Raw genomic sequence first — 19,139 nt, 5'->3', positions numbered from 1 at the left:
TATTTCTCGATTAAAATATTATTTGTCTTTTTCTTGCGTCATATTGTAAGCCACGCCACTGCAGGGGCAGCACCGTGCGCGTTCACCTTTTGAGTGTGTGTGTGTGTGTGTGTAATATTGCGCTCAGCAGCTTCACGCTCCACGTCCCCTATCACACGCGCGCTCCCGTGTTTAAACAGGTAGTCGGGACTTGCGCTCACGAATTAGTTCTGCGGTTGCATACGAGGCACGACGCAGAAAACGAGAGGGGAGAAGACTGAAAGGAAATACAGCAGTGCCAAAGGGGACGGATACACGAAGAGAGAGAGAGCAGTGTTAAGTGTTTAGCGAGACCAAAGCGATGAAGCTGCGTGCGGCGGCGGTGACGGTGTTTTGCGGGGCTTTGGTGATGCTGGTCCTGGCCTCGGGCGGGGATGCTGCGGGGGAAGGAGGCCTCTCGTTTGAGTACCACCGACATGAGGAGATGCGGAAAGCGCTGGTGTCCGTGTGGCTGCAGTGCCCCTCCATCACCCGCATCTACACGGTTGGAAAGAGTTCTGAGGGCCGAGAGCTGCTGGTGCTGGAGATGAGCGACAACCCCGGGGTCCATGAGCCTGGTAAGAGAAGATCAACCATGACATATTATTATAAAGGAAGACAATATCATCAAAAACCAATTAAGCTCTATAAAGCCATATAATAAACGCGTCACGCATTTTCAATTAAGTGTCAAGTTTACCAGAATGGAATTTGATAAGGCCATAAATTAAAGGCAATGATCAATAGGCTAAAGAGTGCTTTCATATGACAGCGACCCTTCCACTGAAATAATCTGTCACAATTGTGTGTTTTATATTGGATTTAGGTAGGTATATCACTTTTAGACTTTCATCTTCTGTTCTCCTCCAGTCGATGCAATTGGGTCTTAAAATGAGCACATCTCATAACATCTGATTTCACGGTGAAGGGATGCATCCACTAAATGATTATTTTGAGACATTCCGTTTTTTTAAATGTAAAATGTACATTTCACAAATGTCAAAACTGTGACCATGTAAAATCGCCTCTAAACTACTATTAAAATGTTCGGTGATTGCTTTAGACACGCTTTGGAATTTCCACATTGCGTTTTAATTAATTCATTAATTTTGGATTTGTATCATTAATCATTGCATGGATGCTTCTCCCGGGTCACTGTGACGCGCAGGTGCGTTTCAATGTGTCTCGAGATGTGATCACAGCTCACACTGTGCGCGTGGACGCCATTTCGCGAGCGTTGCAGTATCTGTAATTGCGCATCACGCCTGATACTAGGCCTGCTCAGTTAAAAGAAAACTTTACGTTACGGTATTAACTTTATAATGTTATTACTGTACACAAGTTTTACAGAGTAATAGCTAGACATTGTTAATGTAAAGGATAATGCAATTATTCAAAGAGGACAGGGGCGCTGGAACCGGAGGGCCTCGAGGGGAGAGGGGGGCACAAACTAACCTGGGGCTAGTTTCAACACAAGTGGTTTAAACGTTTCCACACATGCTGGTAAGACGAAATTTAATTTGTTTACTTGTTGCCATATCAACACTGTGTAGACATAAAAATAGCAGAAAATAAAAAAAAACTTTGGATGTCGGCAAAAGTTCATTTTAAAGTAGCAAAAGTCAAAAATCTCATGAAAGTAAATTTTCATCTCTGTTTTTACTGTTTATTTAAAATGAGGCAAACTTGGTATCATTTTAATCTCCAAGCTTTTAGCTAGCATCTTACATAGCCTTTGAATTCTCAGATAGCCAGCAGAAGTGACCAGCCAGGTTTAAATCCCAGTTGCGCCGCATTACAATGTGCCCCAATTACAAAAAATATATGCAATTTACATAATTCCCCTTAATGTGTGTGTGTGTGTGTGCGTGTGTGCGTGTGTGTGTGGGAGTGTGTGTGTGTTTTGTCATCAATCCATGCATTATTTTGGTCAATGCTGTGGCTTTGTTGTGTATTTATTATCAAGTGTCACTATTATTGCTGTATTATATGACAAAGTTAATAAATGGCTTTTATTGTCATTAAAATGCCGTTTATATTCTAGGCTTTTTAATTAGATCATATACAGTTGTTAGAAGGGAATTTGAAGTTGTTATATGGTTTTGTTACAATGTGCCCCTCACCTGTTACAACGTGCCCCGTCGAGGTCGAAGTAGATTGCGAAAAAAGTATAGGCTGTATTCATGAAACAAGACTATGTATAATAAGTGTAATAAGTGTAATAGACACGTGTGAAATGAATGGGAAAAAATTTAAATATATTGAACCCTAAGTACATTTACACAAACTTAAGAAAACCAAAAAGTGTTAGTTTGTGCCCCGCTCTTCCCTACACATCAACCGAACTTATGAAAAAACCGCGCACTTCTGACACACGCATTAAATGGCATGGGAATTGACTGAATAGAAGTGACTACTAGCCTTTTTGAGTCATTGCTTTTCTTGATAGAGTATAATGATCAGAGCTCCGGTGGATGCATCCTTTGAAATGAGACACAGCCAATGACTTATTTTCTGGATCTATTGGGTCACTTAATTCTGAGTTCCAAAAAGCCTGATTCCCCTTAACAGGTGTTGAACCATAAGGAGATGTTTCGTATACACAAGTCCAGATGTTTATGTAAGTAGTTATAACTACTTGTTATGCTGTTATGACAGCCAACAACTGCAGAAGTTGACCCTGAAATTCATTTGTACTCCAAATAACACTTAAATGGTTAGATCTCCGTCTGAATCCTTCGTTTCAGTAGCTTTTACATTGTGTCTCGTAGGGACTAAAAACAGTTAAAGGAACAAAAACGAAAACTGAAAACGAGAATGAAATTTGTAGCAGAACTAAAATGAAAACCAGATTTCCAGAGTGAAATCATTATTTTTAAATGCTGGTAACAGGTTATAACAGGTTATAAATGCTACTTCATGTTGCCTGAAAAAAAATATACATGTGCTTTGATCCTGAAGGAAACTGCTACATCACTTATTTCTTTGCATAATTGCCCATTGTGGATGTTGCATTCTGTGAATTATTTCTCCCCTTTTCTCCCCAATTTGGCATGCCCAATTCCCACTACTTACTAGGTCCTTGTGGTTACTCACCTCACTCTGGGGAGGACAAGTCTAAGTTGCCTCCGCTTCTGAGACCGTCAATCCGCGCATCTTATCGCGTGGCTCATTTTATAGACTCACAGCATGTGGAGACTCATGCTATTCTCCACGATCCATACACAACTTACCAAGTGCCGCATTGAGAGCTAGAACCACTAATCATGACCACGAGGAGGTTACCCCATGTGGCTCTACCCTCCCTAGCAACCGGGCAAATTTGGTTGCCTAGGAGACCTGGCTGGAGTCACTCAGCACACCCTGGATTCGAACTCGCAACTCCAGGGGTGGTAGTTAGCGTCAATACTCACTGAGCTACAAAGGCCCCTAAAGACCTTTTTAACAACTATGTATAAATACCACATCTACATACATGGCTAATCCAGATACAAGAAAACATTATTAGAGATAAAACTGTATTTCTCAGTTGTTTCTCAAGTCTTCACTGAATTATTGTCAGATATGATTAAATAATACAGATCTGTAATAAAAATTATACTTAACTTTTAATGAACTGTTTGCTTGTTATGAATTATATGCTGATAAATCCACCACACCGGAAATAATTAGCTTTTTTCGGTTTTATTTTAGGCAGGTGGCTTTTTTTGGGGTCTTGTTTTTGCAGACCAGGTTGCTTGTTTCTCTTGTGAGATCTGGCAACATTGCAATTGGTATTTCACCCTCCACTAAGCGCAGATGTATCTCCATTTGACACTTAAATGCTGTACACATGATCTTATGTGTTTTTGTGTGTATTAGAGAGAGTAGTGTGAAAGGAGTAAACTTCGTCCTAAAGGTAGTGCCCCTGTTCCTAAAATAGTACGGTTGGCTTTGTGCATGTTTGCGTAGATATGACTCATTGCATTTAATCTTTTATTGCTACCAGATGAGTTTCCAGCACCACCCACACCCTGTAGCTACGGGCAACCAGCGGCACCTCAGCAGCAGCGTACAGATGCGAGGGAGAGAGAGAGAATGGGAGAGAGAGAGCCCCGTCGTCAGGCGGCTCTGTAATGGGTGCAGCTAATGTCGAGTGTTACGGCAGAAATAGATGTTGCCCTGGAGACAGATCAGCTTAGCACCGTAAGCCATGCACTTCCCTTTGCTCAGTCAGATGAGGAAGAGGATGAGTGGAAGAATTAGCGTGACATGCCGTCTGCCACGGGGGCTGGGATATTCTCAGAAACAGGCCATCTGTTGCTCTACTGAGTGAGAATGTGAGAGCAACCATATCAGATAGTCAACACATTTACCCATTAGCTTGCTGAATACACAAGATAAATAAGTTCTGGCTAAAGTTAGGTAGGTAGGTAGACTTTATTGTTCCTCTTTGGAAAAATGATAATAACACCGTACAGTATAAAGAAATTTCAACATATAATACAATAAAAACAGGATAATAGGAGTAGAGGTAGACCGATATATCGGTTTTACCGATTAATCGGTCCCGATAGTAGCTGTTTGGAACTATTGTTATCGGCAAAAATTTGTGCTGGTAGTTGCCGATAGTTTTTTCATAATTTCTTCATTTCAAAATAAAAGTCCCCTGTGTATTTCAGGCTTGTTTATACTTAAAAGTCCTGTGTTATGGACCAAATCTTAAGCCGATTAATTGTTATCATCCTCTCCCACCATTTTAATTATTGATATCGGCAAAATCCACTATCGGTCTACCTCTAAATAATAGGTATACATTACACTGAAAAAATTTTAACTTATAAATATATTTATTGTAATGTGTCATATATAACTGGTTTGATTCAAGTCATATAATTATTTAATATTACTAAATCAACCTAACTATATTAATTTATTTCAACTAAACTCATTTTAAGGGTCAGATCAAGTAGAAATTGCAGCCCGATCTCACGAAAGTTACGTGCAAAATTGCTTCTTGAGGTAGCAATGCCAGTGTGGCAGAAATCTGAATATATGTCATCATAAAAGGATACGATCTTCAGTTATTTTGTATGCATGTGCGCTTAAAAAAAAAAGAATATTTTTGCCTATTTTTAAGCTTTACGCATTTCAATTTCATAACAGCATTCTAACAAATTGAATTGTGTCATTTTTATCACATTGTTAAAAATAAAAGGCTTTATATTTTATTTTATTAAAGATTATTAAATTGGATGGAATTTAGTTATGAAACTAAAATGCGTAAATCTTATTTATTGATTTTTTAAGTGAAAGTTCTATACATTTTTAGTAGTGACATTTAGTAAATGATTGTTTGTTCACAATATGACAATTCAAACCTCTTTATAAATGAGCCGCCAGGCTCTTTAGTAGGAGCTAACAACATTCATTTTAGTGAGGTTTATGATTTTTCTTTTTCTTTCAATACAATTCACCAAATGAGTTCTCCTGGTTTGTGCAGCTTTTACTCTCGAGGGCTTTCTGATGAAAAACAGATCACATTCCCACATAAAAGTGCATTTTTTACAGTTGCCCTTTCACATTCTCTTTCTCTTTCTGTCACACTGAGAGATCAGAGCGCGGCAAATGCTGTCTCATCTTATCAAGAGAGATAGAGTGGAAGAAAAATGATGGAAAAGAGATTTTATTATAATCTCTAATCAAAAACTCACATTGTCATATTACATAACATGAAAAACTCTCTTCCCCTCTCTAATCTCAAGCATCAAAACTCCAACCTCAAATCTAAAAATGATGGTTTAATTATCAGGAATAGACATAGTTTTGATTTGATTTTCATTTCTGGATGATAAGGCCACTGAAGCAGGTTTTTATACATGAAATGTTCTCTTCTTTCTTACATCCTTCTTTCTACACCTTACTACTAAACCCATCAATCCATTAAATCAGTCACAGAAAATGTGCTCTAACCTATTAAAGACATTCAGAAACACTCCCAGTAATGTCATAAACGCAGAGGGGTCCATAGCTTTGTTGACCAAATGAGAGCATTAATTCAAGGTAATTGATTCAGGACACTTTCCCAGTGGAAACAAAAGCATATTTCACTAGCGCTGCAGAGAAAAGTTGTTATATTTTATGTATAAGCATGTACAGTATATATGCATATTTTTTGTATAAGCAAATCAATTTAACTAAATTCATGCACAAAATATCTTATTAATGAGTATGCAATTAAAAAGTGCATCTTATTTATCTCAGGCTCAGTTTGTTAAGTGGGGCGGATTGGCTTAGTGCTTTTGTGTTCATTAGCACAGAGCTTGTGGCATCACACACACACACACACACAGAGGTTGTATTATTAATGTACTTTCGCTCACTGTAAGAGACCATTTCCTCCACAGCCCACACACAGTGAGAGAGGTTTGCTTACATAAGGTCAGTTATGTCCTAGGGAAGATGTGGAAATAATAAACATGAATAACCTGCATGCACTTGACAATGAAAAAATGTTAAGCTTAAAAAAAATGTGCTTCATTTGGTAACATCTAAATTAACTGGTCAAGCCCAAAATATAATTTAACGTCATTGAATTGGATTACACCAATGACACGAACTGTAAGGGTATATTCAGTGTATTAACTTCATCATTGACACATTTTCATTTTAGTATCTTTCATTGACCACAATTACTGTATATGAACACCATTTTCCAGTAAAGGAATCATTTAATACAAAAAAGTTGACATGTTTACATTGTAACTAGTGTAACAGGAAATGCCCTGTAGGTCATCTGCATAATACTAACAAACTAAGATAAGTGCGTTCTTTCCCAGCTATTTTCTAATGCTTGCCTTTTCCATTTCTTGCACTATATTTGAAGTAATTTAATGAAATGATTCTTTCTTAGAAGTGTTACGAAATGCAGTGGTTGCTCTATAAAACGTGCTTTTCATTTCACATTTTGTTTTAGCACACTTTCGGTCAGGTTTAGTTGTTGGTTTAGGGTAAGGATGTTTGATTTGTTCACCTCTCATTTGATTTTAGATCATTATTGGTTAGGTTCAGGTTAAAGTTTTAGGTAAGGGAGGCGTGTTTTACTCATTAAAACCTCCATTTAATATTCATCTCAAAATTTCACAATTTCACTCGCTTTTGGCGCCCCCCTGTGGACATGTCATTGGGAAACTGTAGCCAAAGTTGTCAAGAAGCACATAACTTTGAAAAAATGTTTCCACGGCCACATAACGTTCATGAGATCAGGCTTTTTATATGTTAATCGGGGAGTTTTTCTTCAAAATATGTGTGGGATTTCACGCTTGTTGTACATCTTTTAAAAACCGCTCGCACACCTGATGCACCAATCGATTCTCCCTGACCAATCAGTGATCTGCAGGATTTTGACGTCACATTTAGTATTGGCTCGGCTCGCTTGGAACCTCGACTGAGGTGGTACTAAAAAAAGTATCAGGTACCAGGTACTATCCACAGTGGAAACCCCCAAAAAACGAGCAGAGTCGAGTTGAACAGTGCAGTGGAAAAGCCCCATAATACCTTATTAGGTTCCTTGTTGTAAAGTGTTACCTACTGAACATTTTAATCTTTAGGTATGTGACTAGGAGTTTAAAAATGCTTTGCTTTAAGGGGGAATATTTGCCTCTGAAAATGCTTTTCAGATATCTGACAACTACAGGTCACTTGGGTGTCAGTAGAGACACTCATATCAACTGTAGATAGACTATTATTACGTTTCTTAAAGGTTGGATAACTTCTAAAAATGGAGGAATTCACTGTTTCACACTTTTGATGTCTGGGGCATTTTTGTCCCTTTCGGTGACTTGCATTAGACATTATTATGAGACATTTACTGCATTTAAGAAGTTGTTTAGAAAGCTGTAACTTGTCTTGATTGCAAGTTTGTGGCATTGAATTAATGTTAAGCAAAATATCATGACTTAACTTTGGTAAATGTGTTAAAAACTAATAAAAATAGGAAACACCTTTACTTTTACTTTCTCTCTTTCTCACCTTTATATCCACACACACACACACATACACACATTCATTCAGACGCACATTTCCTGCAGACCAGCTTGGGAATACTTTGCTTTGACTTTAACATCTGCAAAAGAGTTTGTCTATAATTGCATTTTGAAGTAATTGGAGCTTCAAAGGCTGGTTGTAAATGTGACAGAGGCATACATTCTTATTTAAGAGCATGCTGCTCTTTAATTGCGAGATGTAGAATATTCAGATGTTCAGGGGAGGCAATTAAAAAGCTATGAAAAGGCCAGAGCCTGTGAGGACCCATGCTGAATAAAACAGTGCTTCCATCTGCTTCCAATCTGTGTGTGTGTGTGTGTGTGTGTGTGTGTGTGTGTGTGTGTGTGTGTGCGATGTTCATTGCAAATAAATGTCCATGGGTGCATGCAAGCAATTCTGTATGCCTTTGTTTTCCTGCTAAGCTGGTTTATTTACTGGCTTTATAAACAGCTCTCCCCAATGTAAACATGCTTTTCAGATTCACTCATCTATTAAAATTCCCATTTCTCACATACAGTGCTTAAACTCTCCTTAGAGCAAAGTGACAGGCAATATTTGTTAACACATTGTGTATTAGTAAGCTCTGAGCAAACAGTCTGTATTGTGTATTTTAACTATCAAACTTATTCTTAGAAGCTCACAAAGAAAACGGCAAATGTCCTTTCCTGACCTCTGATGATTTGTGCTTTTGTTACATAAAGAATGAAGTGTGTTTGTGTGTGCTTATGTTTGCCTAATGCCTGTATTTTGAGCATGAAATTGTTAGGGAGGGCGAAAGTGGGTCAGGGAATGGTGTGAATGCGGACTGGCTACTTTTATCATTGCAAACATTTACGGACATGCTTATCTGAAAACATTTGAAAAGTCATGTACTGTATACCTATTCTGATTACTACTCCATCTGTCCAGTCAAGCCAGTTTTTATGGATGTTATGTAGATTAAAGCCCCCATCACTCTGTCTTTCTCTGTGTGTTGAACTTGACATCTGGCAAGGTGTTCTCAGAGGAGTAATTCTTAATAAATCCACAACCTATTGACCAGATTCAACCAGGACACTCCATTAACAAGGGGAGACCTAGGCTATTAAAGTAACCAAATAAAACTAACAATTCCAGCACTGTGCTTTCAATTAAAATCAACAGCATGGACATGGTACTTAGGAAATGTAGTGAAAGGAATAGTTCATCCAAAAATGGAAATTATTCAGTCATTATTTTCTCACCCTAATGTTGCTCCAAACTGACGTACTTTCTTCCGTGGAACACAAAATGTTAATTTTTAAAAAGGCTTCACAGGGTTTATTTGCTTTAATGCAAGCAAACTGTGACTCTGGTCTATCAAGATTGAAAAAGAACAGAAAACACCATAAAACACAGTAAAATGAATCGTTACGAATCACGCACTATACTCCAAGTCTTCAGGTATATGATCACTTGCATTGAATGATACATTACATTTGTTCACTATCAAATCCTTAATATAGTGCTTCGATCAAATATGGCAGCTATGTCGATAACATCAAATGTCATTGGTTCTCATGGCATCTCGTGACAAAACGTGCCATTTGACGTCAAGAAATTTGGACACAATGAGGACCCATGAGTTTCAGTGAGTCATATTGATTACTTTTACTGTGGTTTCATGGTGTTTTTGTAATTTTGTTTTATATAAAGGGATGGTTCACCTAAAAATTAAAATTCTCTCATCATTTACTCACCCTCCGCATGCCATCCCAGATGTGTATGACTTTCTATCTTCAGCAGAGCACAAATGAAGATATTTTGAAATCTCAGCACTGTAGGTTCATACAATGCAAGTGAATGGTGATCAGACCTTTTGTAGCTCCAAAAATCACTTAAAGGAAACATAAAAGTAATCCATATGACGCCAGTGTTTAAATCCATATCTTCAGAAGCGATATAATAGGTGTGGGTGAGAAAAAGAGCAATATTGATGTCCTTTTTACTCTAAATCTCCACTTTAACTGTCACTTTTAGATGTAAAAGTGAAAGTGGAGATTTAAAATAAAAAAAGGACTTTCTTTCACCCACACATATTATATTGCTATTATAATCCTATTATAATTGTCCACCTCAGATTTGGAGAACCACCCTGTTGACTGTTTTGTGTGTGTGTGTGACAGGTGAGCCAGAGTTTAAGTACATTGGGAACATGCATGGCAATGAGGCCGTGGGCAGAGAGCTGCTCATCTATCTGGCTGAGTATCTGTGTAACGAGTACCAGGAGGGCAACGACACCATCATCAACCTGATCCACTCCACACGCATTCACATCATGCCCTCCATGAATCCTGATGGCTTCGAGAAAGCAGCTTCACAGGTAACACATTTGTATTCACGCTGTCCTTTATGAGAATCCCAGAGCTGGAGAGAGAGATCCCTTAAAGGGGTCATGACATGTTTTTTTTTATTGTATTATTATGTTCCCTTAGGTGCAATTATAGTATTAATATATTTTTTTTTTAAGAAAAACTTTTAAAATCTAGTGATTTATGACCTTTTCCCACCCTGTTTCTCATCCTCTGATTCAAACAGTCTGTTTTGGGGGCGTTTTCCATTTAAGACTTCAGTGTTAACGCCCACTGTTATGATTGGCTAACGTCAGTGCCTATGTATCAATTATTGACGCCCCAGCCAGAACAATATGCAAGTAAACTAATTTAAAACACTGTGATTATTCATAATGAATGAAATTGCGCTTTAAAAAGTAGTTTAAAGTTTAAAATAGATTACTTACAGTTTGCGTCGTCGTTGTTCCCAGAATAGTCGGCACGGACTTATCTTTGAGCAACAGTTTTCTGGCAAAGCCAGCATCATATTGAGATTTGTTCTCAAAACAGTCATCCTTAAAATGTACAGAACAAACGCTTAAGTTAACACTGCCGTGACTGGGACGTCCGCAAAAAATAAACTGCATCCATTTTTCACTGACGTCTGGATCTTTCGGCAGCTTATTCAGAGGTTTTGTTTGACCACAGCCAGGAACAGCACATCTGTGTGGCATCGTAATTTTCCTGTGCACAAGTAGTCTCTGTCAGAGCTCGCTGTCCATCGACTGAACACTTGTGAGGCGCACGGCGATACGAAATGAGCGTAGTTGTCTTGCGCTTAAAGCGTAGTTATCTTGTGCTGGAGGCGGTCATATGCAAACGCTGTTACGTCACTTCTAACCGTCACGTCACTTCTAACCATGAATCCAGAACGAGCTGTATTTTGAGCTTGATTAAATAAATGATTCGTTTAGAATGGGGAGGACGTCTTAAAATATTAAACTTGCAGGACGTTTTAATGATACAAAGACCTCTTATATACCAAAAGATCAAGGCAAATTTGGTTTCTCATGTCATGACCCCTTTAAATCAGGATCAACAAAAGAGAAGCTAAAAGTTTTAGAGACATCTTGGACTGTGTCTGAATGCATCTTCTTGGTGTGGAGGATAGATGAATGTTTGAATTGTTAATATCCTCTCAAGATAACATGAGAACATAACACTTGTTTATCTGAATGCAGATGTGCTGATGTTGTAATACTTTACTGTGGTTCACCACATCCTTATGCTGTCTGTACCCACGCAAGTTTGTGAGCTTTGAGCACAGAGGTTACATCTTTTGTGGGTACAGTATTTTGAAATCACAGTAAGGATAGAGGTCACAGCTGTGGTGAAGGTAACGGTGATTTTCAGGTTTCCTTCTTTAGACAAACTTTTTGTACAGGCCTCTGATATTTCCTGCAGCATCATGAAGCTTCTGCAAAATGACAAGTAACCTACATTTCTGTCTCTGTCTTAAATTTTGCCTTTACTTCTCAGTCTGTTTATCTTTCACCAGCACCCTTAAGGAGCTGTTTCTTCCCAATCTAACCCTTAATTATTATTTTTTTTGTTGGTTTAACGTCAGGTTGATTCAGTAATGTTAAATTATATATATTTTTTTTTCAGTTTATTTGTATTTTTCCACATGAAGCATGTTTTTAGGTTAACATTTTGTTCTGTGTGTTTGTCTTAAATAGTGAGGAATTTCAGTTTTATTTTCTCTGTTTCAGAGATTTTTATGTCAGTGAGAGATTCATGGACAGGCATTTAGTCCTGACTTTGATGTTCAGACTTATAAAGCATAGAGTTGTATCATAACACAGAAACCGTCTGATCTACGAAGACGTAAAAACAACTGAACTACTCCTTCCTAGTGCCAAACTCAACAATGACAATGTCAGAAACATAACTTACACGGCTGCATTTTAATGGTGTTATGTATATATTCAGTAATAGAATGTAACAACTACAATATTATCAATTCACAATATGCAGCATTTCAATCTGTTAATCTAAATACTGTGGATAAGTGGATTGCCTTGATTATTTAAATAAAAAATATAATTTTTAGAAGACTATCTTAGCTCTGTAGGTCCACACAATGCAAGTGAATGGTGACTAAAACTTTGAAGCTACAAAAAGCACATAAAGTCAGCGTAAAAGTAATCCATGTGACTCCAGTGGATAAATCCATATCTTCTGAAGCTATCAAATTGGTTTTGGGAAAGAACAGTCCAAAATGTAACACTTTTTCACTATAAATATTGATATCAGCAGTCTCCTTGGCAACCATGATTTCAAGCTCTATTACACTTCCCAGTGCTCTGCACATTGGTCAAGCACTAGGAAGTGTTATCAAGTTTGAAATCATGATCATGCCTAGAGACTGCGATGGCAAGATGTGCAGTGAAAAAGGAGTTATATTTTGGTCAGATCTCAATTTCTCACTCAAAATTCGAAAGTGTTATGGATTACTTTTATGCTGCCTTTATGTGCTTTTTTAAGCTTCAAAGTTTTGATCACCACTCAATTGCATTGTATGGACCTACAGAGCTGAGAGTCTTTTAAAATCTAAGTAAATGACAAGTGCATTTTCATTTTTGGGTGAACTATTTCTTCTTCTTCTTTTTTTTTTTCCCCTTTTCTCCCCAATTTGGAATGCCCAATTCCCAATGCGCTCTAAGTCCTCATGGTGGCATAGTGACTCCGCCTCCGTGTCTGAGACCGTCAATCTGTGCATCTTATCATGGGCTTGTTGAGCGCATTACCGTGGAGACGTAGCCTGTGTGGAGGTTTCACGCTATTCATCCATGCACAACTCAGCACGTGCCCCACCGAGAGCGAAAACCACACATTATAGCGACCACGAGGAGGTTACCCCATGTGACTCTACCCTCCCTAGCAACCGGGCCAATTTGGTTGCTTAGGAGACCTGGCTGGAGTCACTCAGCATGCACTGAATTCGAACAAGCGACTCCAGGGGTGGTAGTCAGCGTCTTTACCACTGAGCTACCCAGGCCCCTAGGGTGAACTATTTATTTTAAGATTCTTCAAAAATTCTAAAATAGTCCATGAGAATAAAAAACAACCCAGCAAACAACAGCATGCAGGTTTGAAACAACTGGGTCAGTAAATAATAACAGAATTTTCATTTTTGGGTGAATTTCTCCTTGAAAAATGTAGCTTAATTTTCAATGCTTTTTGTAAAGATTATAATAATTCAGCAAATGGGTTGATTTTTATAATGTGTGTGCGCAGCCTGGTGAGATGAAGGACTGGTTTGTGGGCCGCAGTAATGCTCAAGGCATTGATCTGAACCGGAATTTTCCAGACCTTGATCGCATCGTCTATATGAATGAAAGAGAGGGAGGAGCCAACAACCACCTCCTGAAAAACATGAAGAAAGCAGTAGATGAAAACACAAAGGTGAGAGAGAGTTTACAAATATTGCAGTTTCATATTAGCAGCGTTACACATCTTGGGGCATCACATCAGTGTAATTGCTTTGAGCTGGTAAAAATGAATTTGTGCAGGTATAATTTGGCCTGTGTGTGTTACAGCTCGCACCAGAAACTAAGGCTGTCATTCACTGGATTATGGACATTCCATTTGTCCTGTCAGCCAATCTGCATGGAGGAGATGTGGTGGCCAACTACCCATATGACGAGACACGCAGTGGTGAGAAACTACATGCATGAATATAAACACACAGAATCCTATATTGTAAGAAGCTCCCATTGACATCATTGATTCTTAAATTAAGCTTATTATGCTGGCTTGATAAAGCTAACATACTGTTATTCTACATACTTTGTTTAGGTAATGGCGGCATTGCACTCGCTCTATCGCACAGTTGTCACGAAAAGAGAGCTGAGCCGGAAGGCAAAGCTCTCGATCGATCGGTCAATTTTCATTCCTATCCTCACCTAAGGTCATGAAGGCTTGGTCATGACCGAAAGAACTAGGTCACGAGTACAAGTGGCCGAAATGGGTTTCCTCAGAAGGGTGGCGGGCTTCTCCCTTAGAGATAGGGTGAGGAGCTCGGAGTAGAGCCGCTGCTCCTTTGCATGGAAAGGAGCCAGTTGAGGTGGTGCCTGTGCACCTCCCTAGGGAGGTCTTTCAGGCACATCCATCTGGGAGGAGGCCTCGGGGAAGACCCAGGTCTAGGTGGAGAGATTACATCTCCACACTGGCCTGGGAACGCCTCGGGGTCCCCCAGTCAGAGCTGGTTAATGTGGCTTGGGATAGGGAAGTTTGGAGCTCCTTGCTGGAGCTGCTGCCCCCACAACCCGACTTCAGATAAGCAGTTGAAGATGGATGGATGGAGAACTATAGTGAAACCCCATGCTCCATGTGATCATCACAAAATTAAAACCAGCAAAAGGCACACAATCATTCAGTTGTGTTGTTTTCCATGAGTACTAAAGTACTAAAGACTGAGTTGTTAATGATAGAACCAGCATCTAGTTAAAAGCTTTCTTCTTTCTGTCTGTTTACAAGGCTCTACACATGAATACAGTGCTAGTCCAGATGATCTGGTGTTTAAGAGTCTGGCTAAGGCCTACTCCAGCTATAACCCAGTGATGTCCAACCCAAACCGACCACCTTGCCGCAAGAACGATGACGACTCCAGCTTCAAAGAGGGCATCACTAATGGAGGAGCCTGGTACAGTGTACCTGGAGGTACAGTTCACATCTTCAGTAACTTGATCATCTGGTACCTGTATGAGTTTGGTATAAACATGTATAGTGGAGTCCAAAAGTCTAGAGACCACATTCAAAATCTGGGATTTAGTTTAAGGACTTTGAAAAATTGTAAACAATGATACGTTGTTATGCAAATTAAGAAGAAATATTTAAGATTATGCACTATAGAGGGATCTGGATAGCTCAGCGAGTATTAACGCTGACTACCACTCCTGGAGTCGCGAGTTTGAATCCAGGGTGTGCTGAGTGACTCCAGCCAGGTCTCCTAAGCAACCAAATTGGCCCGGTTGCTAGAGAGGGTAGAGTCACATGGGGTAACCTCCTTGTGGTTGCTATAATGTGTGGTTCTCGCTCTTGATGGGACACTTGGTGAGTTGTGCGTGGATGCCACGGAGAATTACGTGGGCCTGCACACGCACTACGTCTCCGTGGTAACGCGCTCAACAAGCCACGTGATAAGATGCACGTATTGACGGACTCAGATGCGTAGGCAACAGAGAGTCGTCCTCCGCCACCCGGATTGAGGCGAGTCACTTTTTATGCTGAATGTTTTGTGTATTCAGCCTACCACACGAAGGACAGCCAACATAAGAATATTATAAGAATCTGTGTTAAATCTATACACTCCCTCTCTCTATTCCGCTTTCAGGTATGCAGGACTTTAATTATTTGAGCAGCAATTGTTTTGAGATCACTCTGGAACTAAGCTGTGATAAGTTTCCTTCCGAGGACACACTCAAGCAATACTGGGACCAGAACCGCAACTCACTTGTCAACTACATAGAGCAGGTACAGTCGATTCCAGTGCTTTCACATGACTAGTTTTTGTTTCAAAATGTTCATAGAGACACAGTTGTTTTGATCTCACTGAAGCTCAAACTCACAAAGCGAGGATTAGAAGGGGGGGTGTATTCATCCCTTTTGATCCCTTCTGACCTTCACAGGTTCACAGAGGAGTGGCAGGATTTGTTCGTGATCACCAAGGCAACGGCATCTCAAATGCCTCTATCTCTGTTGAAGGAATTGACCACGACATCACAACAGGTACACACACAAGCACATGTGCACATCTGGATTAGTAGCCAAAATAAATTGAAAGGTGAGGTGTGTTATTTCTGTGACCTTGTTCATGCCATTGTTTGAGCCAATGGTGATAGAGTCAAAAAGGTTAATAACCACTGAGCTACTCAACTCATCATTCTAGTGAACGCTTAGTGTGTAGGACTGTCCTCTAGTGGCCATTTATTGCATCTTGTGGTGGGAAAAAAAGCATACATTTCATATGTAAATCTCTTTCTCTTTTTCTTCAGCTAATGATGGCGATTATTGGCGCTTGTTGGCTCCTGGTAACTACAAAGTATCAGCATCTGCTCCTGGATATCTCACTGTGGTGAAGAAAGTGGCTGTTCCCCACAGCCCTACTACACGGGTAAATACATTTGCCGGATAGAGTACAATGGGGGCCAAAAGTCTGAGACCACTTGTGAAAATACAGCGTATTAAAAGAACGTTCCAGGTTCAATACAAGTTAAGCTCAATCAACAGCATTTGTAGCATAATGTTGATGATGACAAAAATTAACTCGCCCCTCCTTTTCTTTAAAAAAGCAAACATCGAGGTTACAGTGAGGGACTTACAATGGAATTGAATGGGGCCAATTTTTGGAGGGTTTAAAGGCAGAAATTTGATGCTTATCGTTTTATATAAGCACTCATATTAATTCTTCTGTTAAAACTTGTGTATTATATGAGCTGTATAGTTGTTTAAATTGTCTGGGTTTGTTGACATTACATCATCATGGCAACAAAGTTGTAAAACTGGCTATAACTTTACACAGAAAAGGTTAGTAAGTGATTTTATATATATACAAAATATATTATAATGAAATATAATAATAATAATAATAAAAAAATATATATATATATATATATATATATATAAAATATACAAAATATATATATATATATAAAATATACAAAATATATTATAATAAAATATAATAATAATTAAAAAATTATATATATATATATAAAATATACAAAATATATTATAATAAAATATAATAATAAAAAATATATATATATATATATATATATATATATATATATATATATATATATATAATATAAAAATATATTATAATAAAATATAATAATAAAAAAATATATATATATTTTTTTAAATTATATTTTATTATAATATATTTTACTAAATTAATACATTTTAGCCCTGCGATGGACTGGCGACCTGTCCAGGGTGTCCCCTGCCTTTCGCCCAATGTTAGCTGGGATAGGCTCCAGCCCCCCGCGACCCTGTACACAGGATAAGCGGTTGATGATGGATGGATGGATGGATGGATAATACATTTTAATGAAATTATTGTTACATTTAACTAAATTAAATGAATAAAACTTTTTATTCATTTAGTTATTTAGTTAAACATTACTCAGTTCAATTTGATGTAATTGTGTTATAAAATTTAAATGTGTAAATCCTAAAATAATGTTTTGTGTGTAACATCTCATGTCCTTCTCTCATGCCTTCCCTCTCTCAGCTGGACTTTGAGCTGGAGTCGCTGGAAGAAAGGAAGGAGGAAGAGAAAGAGGAGCTCATGGACTGGTGGAAGATGATGTCAGAGACCCTGAACTTCTAACTGAGCAGAGGCAGTGGACATCACAAGAAATCTGGGTGTAAAATATTTCTGGTTTTACATTAGAGGCACTGCATCTGGACTCTATAACATGTTTATAGAACAGCCATAATGCACATTAAGCAATTCGCACATGTTGACAAACACAACCATTGGTAGAGCTGGGTTATATTGTGTTCCAAAGGATATTGTTTGTTAAAGTATCTACATATACTGAACAATGGTTGCCCTTGTAAATATGGATGAATACATGTAATATCACTTAATAAAATGCTTTGTAGTCTTGGAAAAAATGCATCTATAACGTTGATCCTTCTGCAGGATGTTTTGCAATTTCAACCAACCTGATTATTGTTATTTTAAGGCATTGTGTATCATCTGCCTGGCTTTCCTACAGGCATGCAAAGGCAAAAACATGCACACAAACACACACACACACACACGCACAAAAGGAATAAACGTGCATAACACAGACCGTTTTATTGTGGAAGCTGTTTGACTGATCTATTTCTCTTTTGTAATGTTGTGTTTGTACATTGACATTGTGAGATTCTTTTGTAGCAATGGTCACCAATCACACGTACTAATCAGAGAGCACTGTGTTGTGATGAATGTACGTGTCAGCAATGATTATTATACTATTTATTCTGATTGTGACTGACAATGACTGAAGCCAACGTAGACAACACTCATTTACGCCTAATCACAAGTCTCTTTCTGTTCAAACACTGTCCAGTTGGTTTAATTAATATCATGTTTGATGTTATGAACGGGAGTGTTTTGATAAACCTGTTACATTTATTAATGCTTGAATTATTACAACTTTGAATCTCATATCAAGATCATTTTTCAGAAAGAAAATGGAAGAGGTTATCAACTGAACTCCTATCTTATTGGAAATTAAATAATTATGGAAATATAATGGCTATAAACTTGTGTTATCTATGTTTGTAAAGCAGAGAGTTACATTTCAGACGCTAAAATAACACATTTTAATGGCACAAATATATGTTTTTTTTATGTAGATGGAAATCGGAAGGTTTTGTACCAAATCTGTTCCCAAATGCACAACTGTACAAATTGCAGTCTTCATTTAACATTCTGTAATATGTTGTCCTTTTTGTCTTTTTTCTGTATGAAATTCCACTTGTTAAACACAAATGCTAAATCATTCAACACTATAATTAAGTCTATAATCCCACTCCAACTGTTAGCCTAAAATGTGTGGAATATTTCAGGCAATTCAAAATTAAACCCAAAGCTTAATGTCATAAAATGGCATTTCAAGCCAGCTAATATATTTCTCTTTTGAAACTTCAACAGTAAGTCTTGTATTATGAATGTGTTGATGGTTAAATGAATGACGCAATTCAAAAACGTAATAAACTTTCCTTTCTGTTGTCGAT

General features: G+C 38.1%; 1 protein-coding gene across 1 annotated transcript; it reads left to right on the top strand.

Annotated features, from left to right (window-relative positions):
• The first annotated feature begins 93 nt into the window (after nt 1-93).
• LOC127651522 (carboxypeptidase E-like) lies at nt 94-19,132 on the top strand. The gene is made up of 9 exons (XM_052137397.1): nt 94-596; nt 10,188-10,384; nt 13,635-13,802; nt 13,937-14,054; nt 14,877-15,059; nt 15,733-15,872; nt 16,028-16,127; nt 16,394-16,512; nt 17,638-19,132. The coding sequence occupies exons 1-9, from the start codon at nt 341-343 to the stop codon at nt 17,734-17,736; spliced, it is 1,380 nt and encodes a 459-aa protein (XP_051993357.1). The 5' UTR covers nt 94-340; the 3' UTR covers nt 17,737-19,132.
• Nucleotides 19,133-19,139: the final 7 nt, after the last annotated feature.

This window comes from Xyrauchen texanus, chromosome 11, assembly GCF_025860055.1.
Source record: "Xyrauchen texanus isolate HMW12.3.18 chromosome 11, RBS_HiC_50CHRs, whole genome shotgun sequence".
NCBI lineage: Eukaryota > Metazoa > Chordata > Actinopteri > Cypriniformes > Catostomidae > Xyrauchen > Xyrauchen texanus.
The sequence above is the reverse complement of the archived record's forward strand: the minus strand, read 5'-3'. Positions and strand labels throughout refer to the sequence as shown.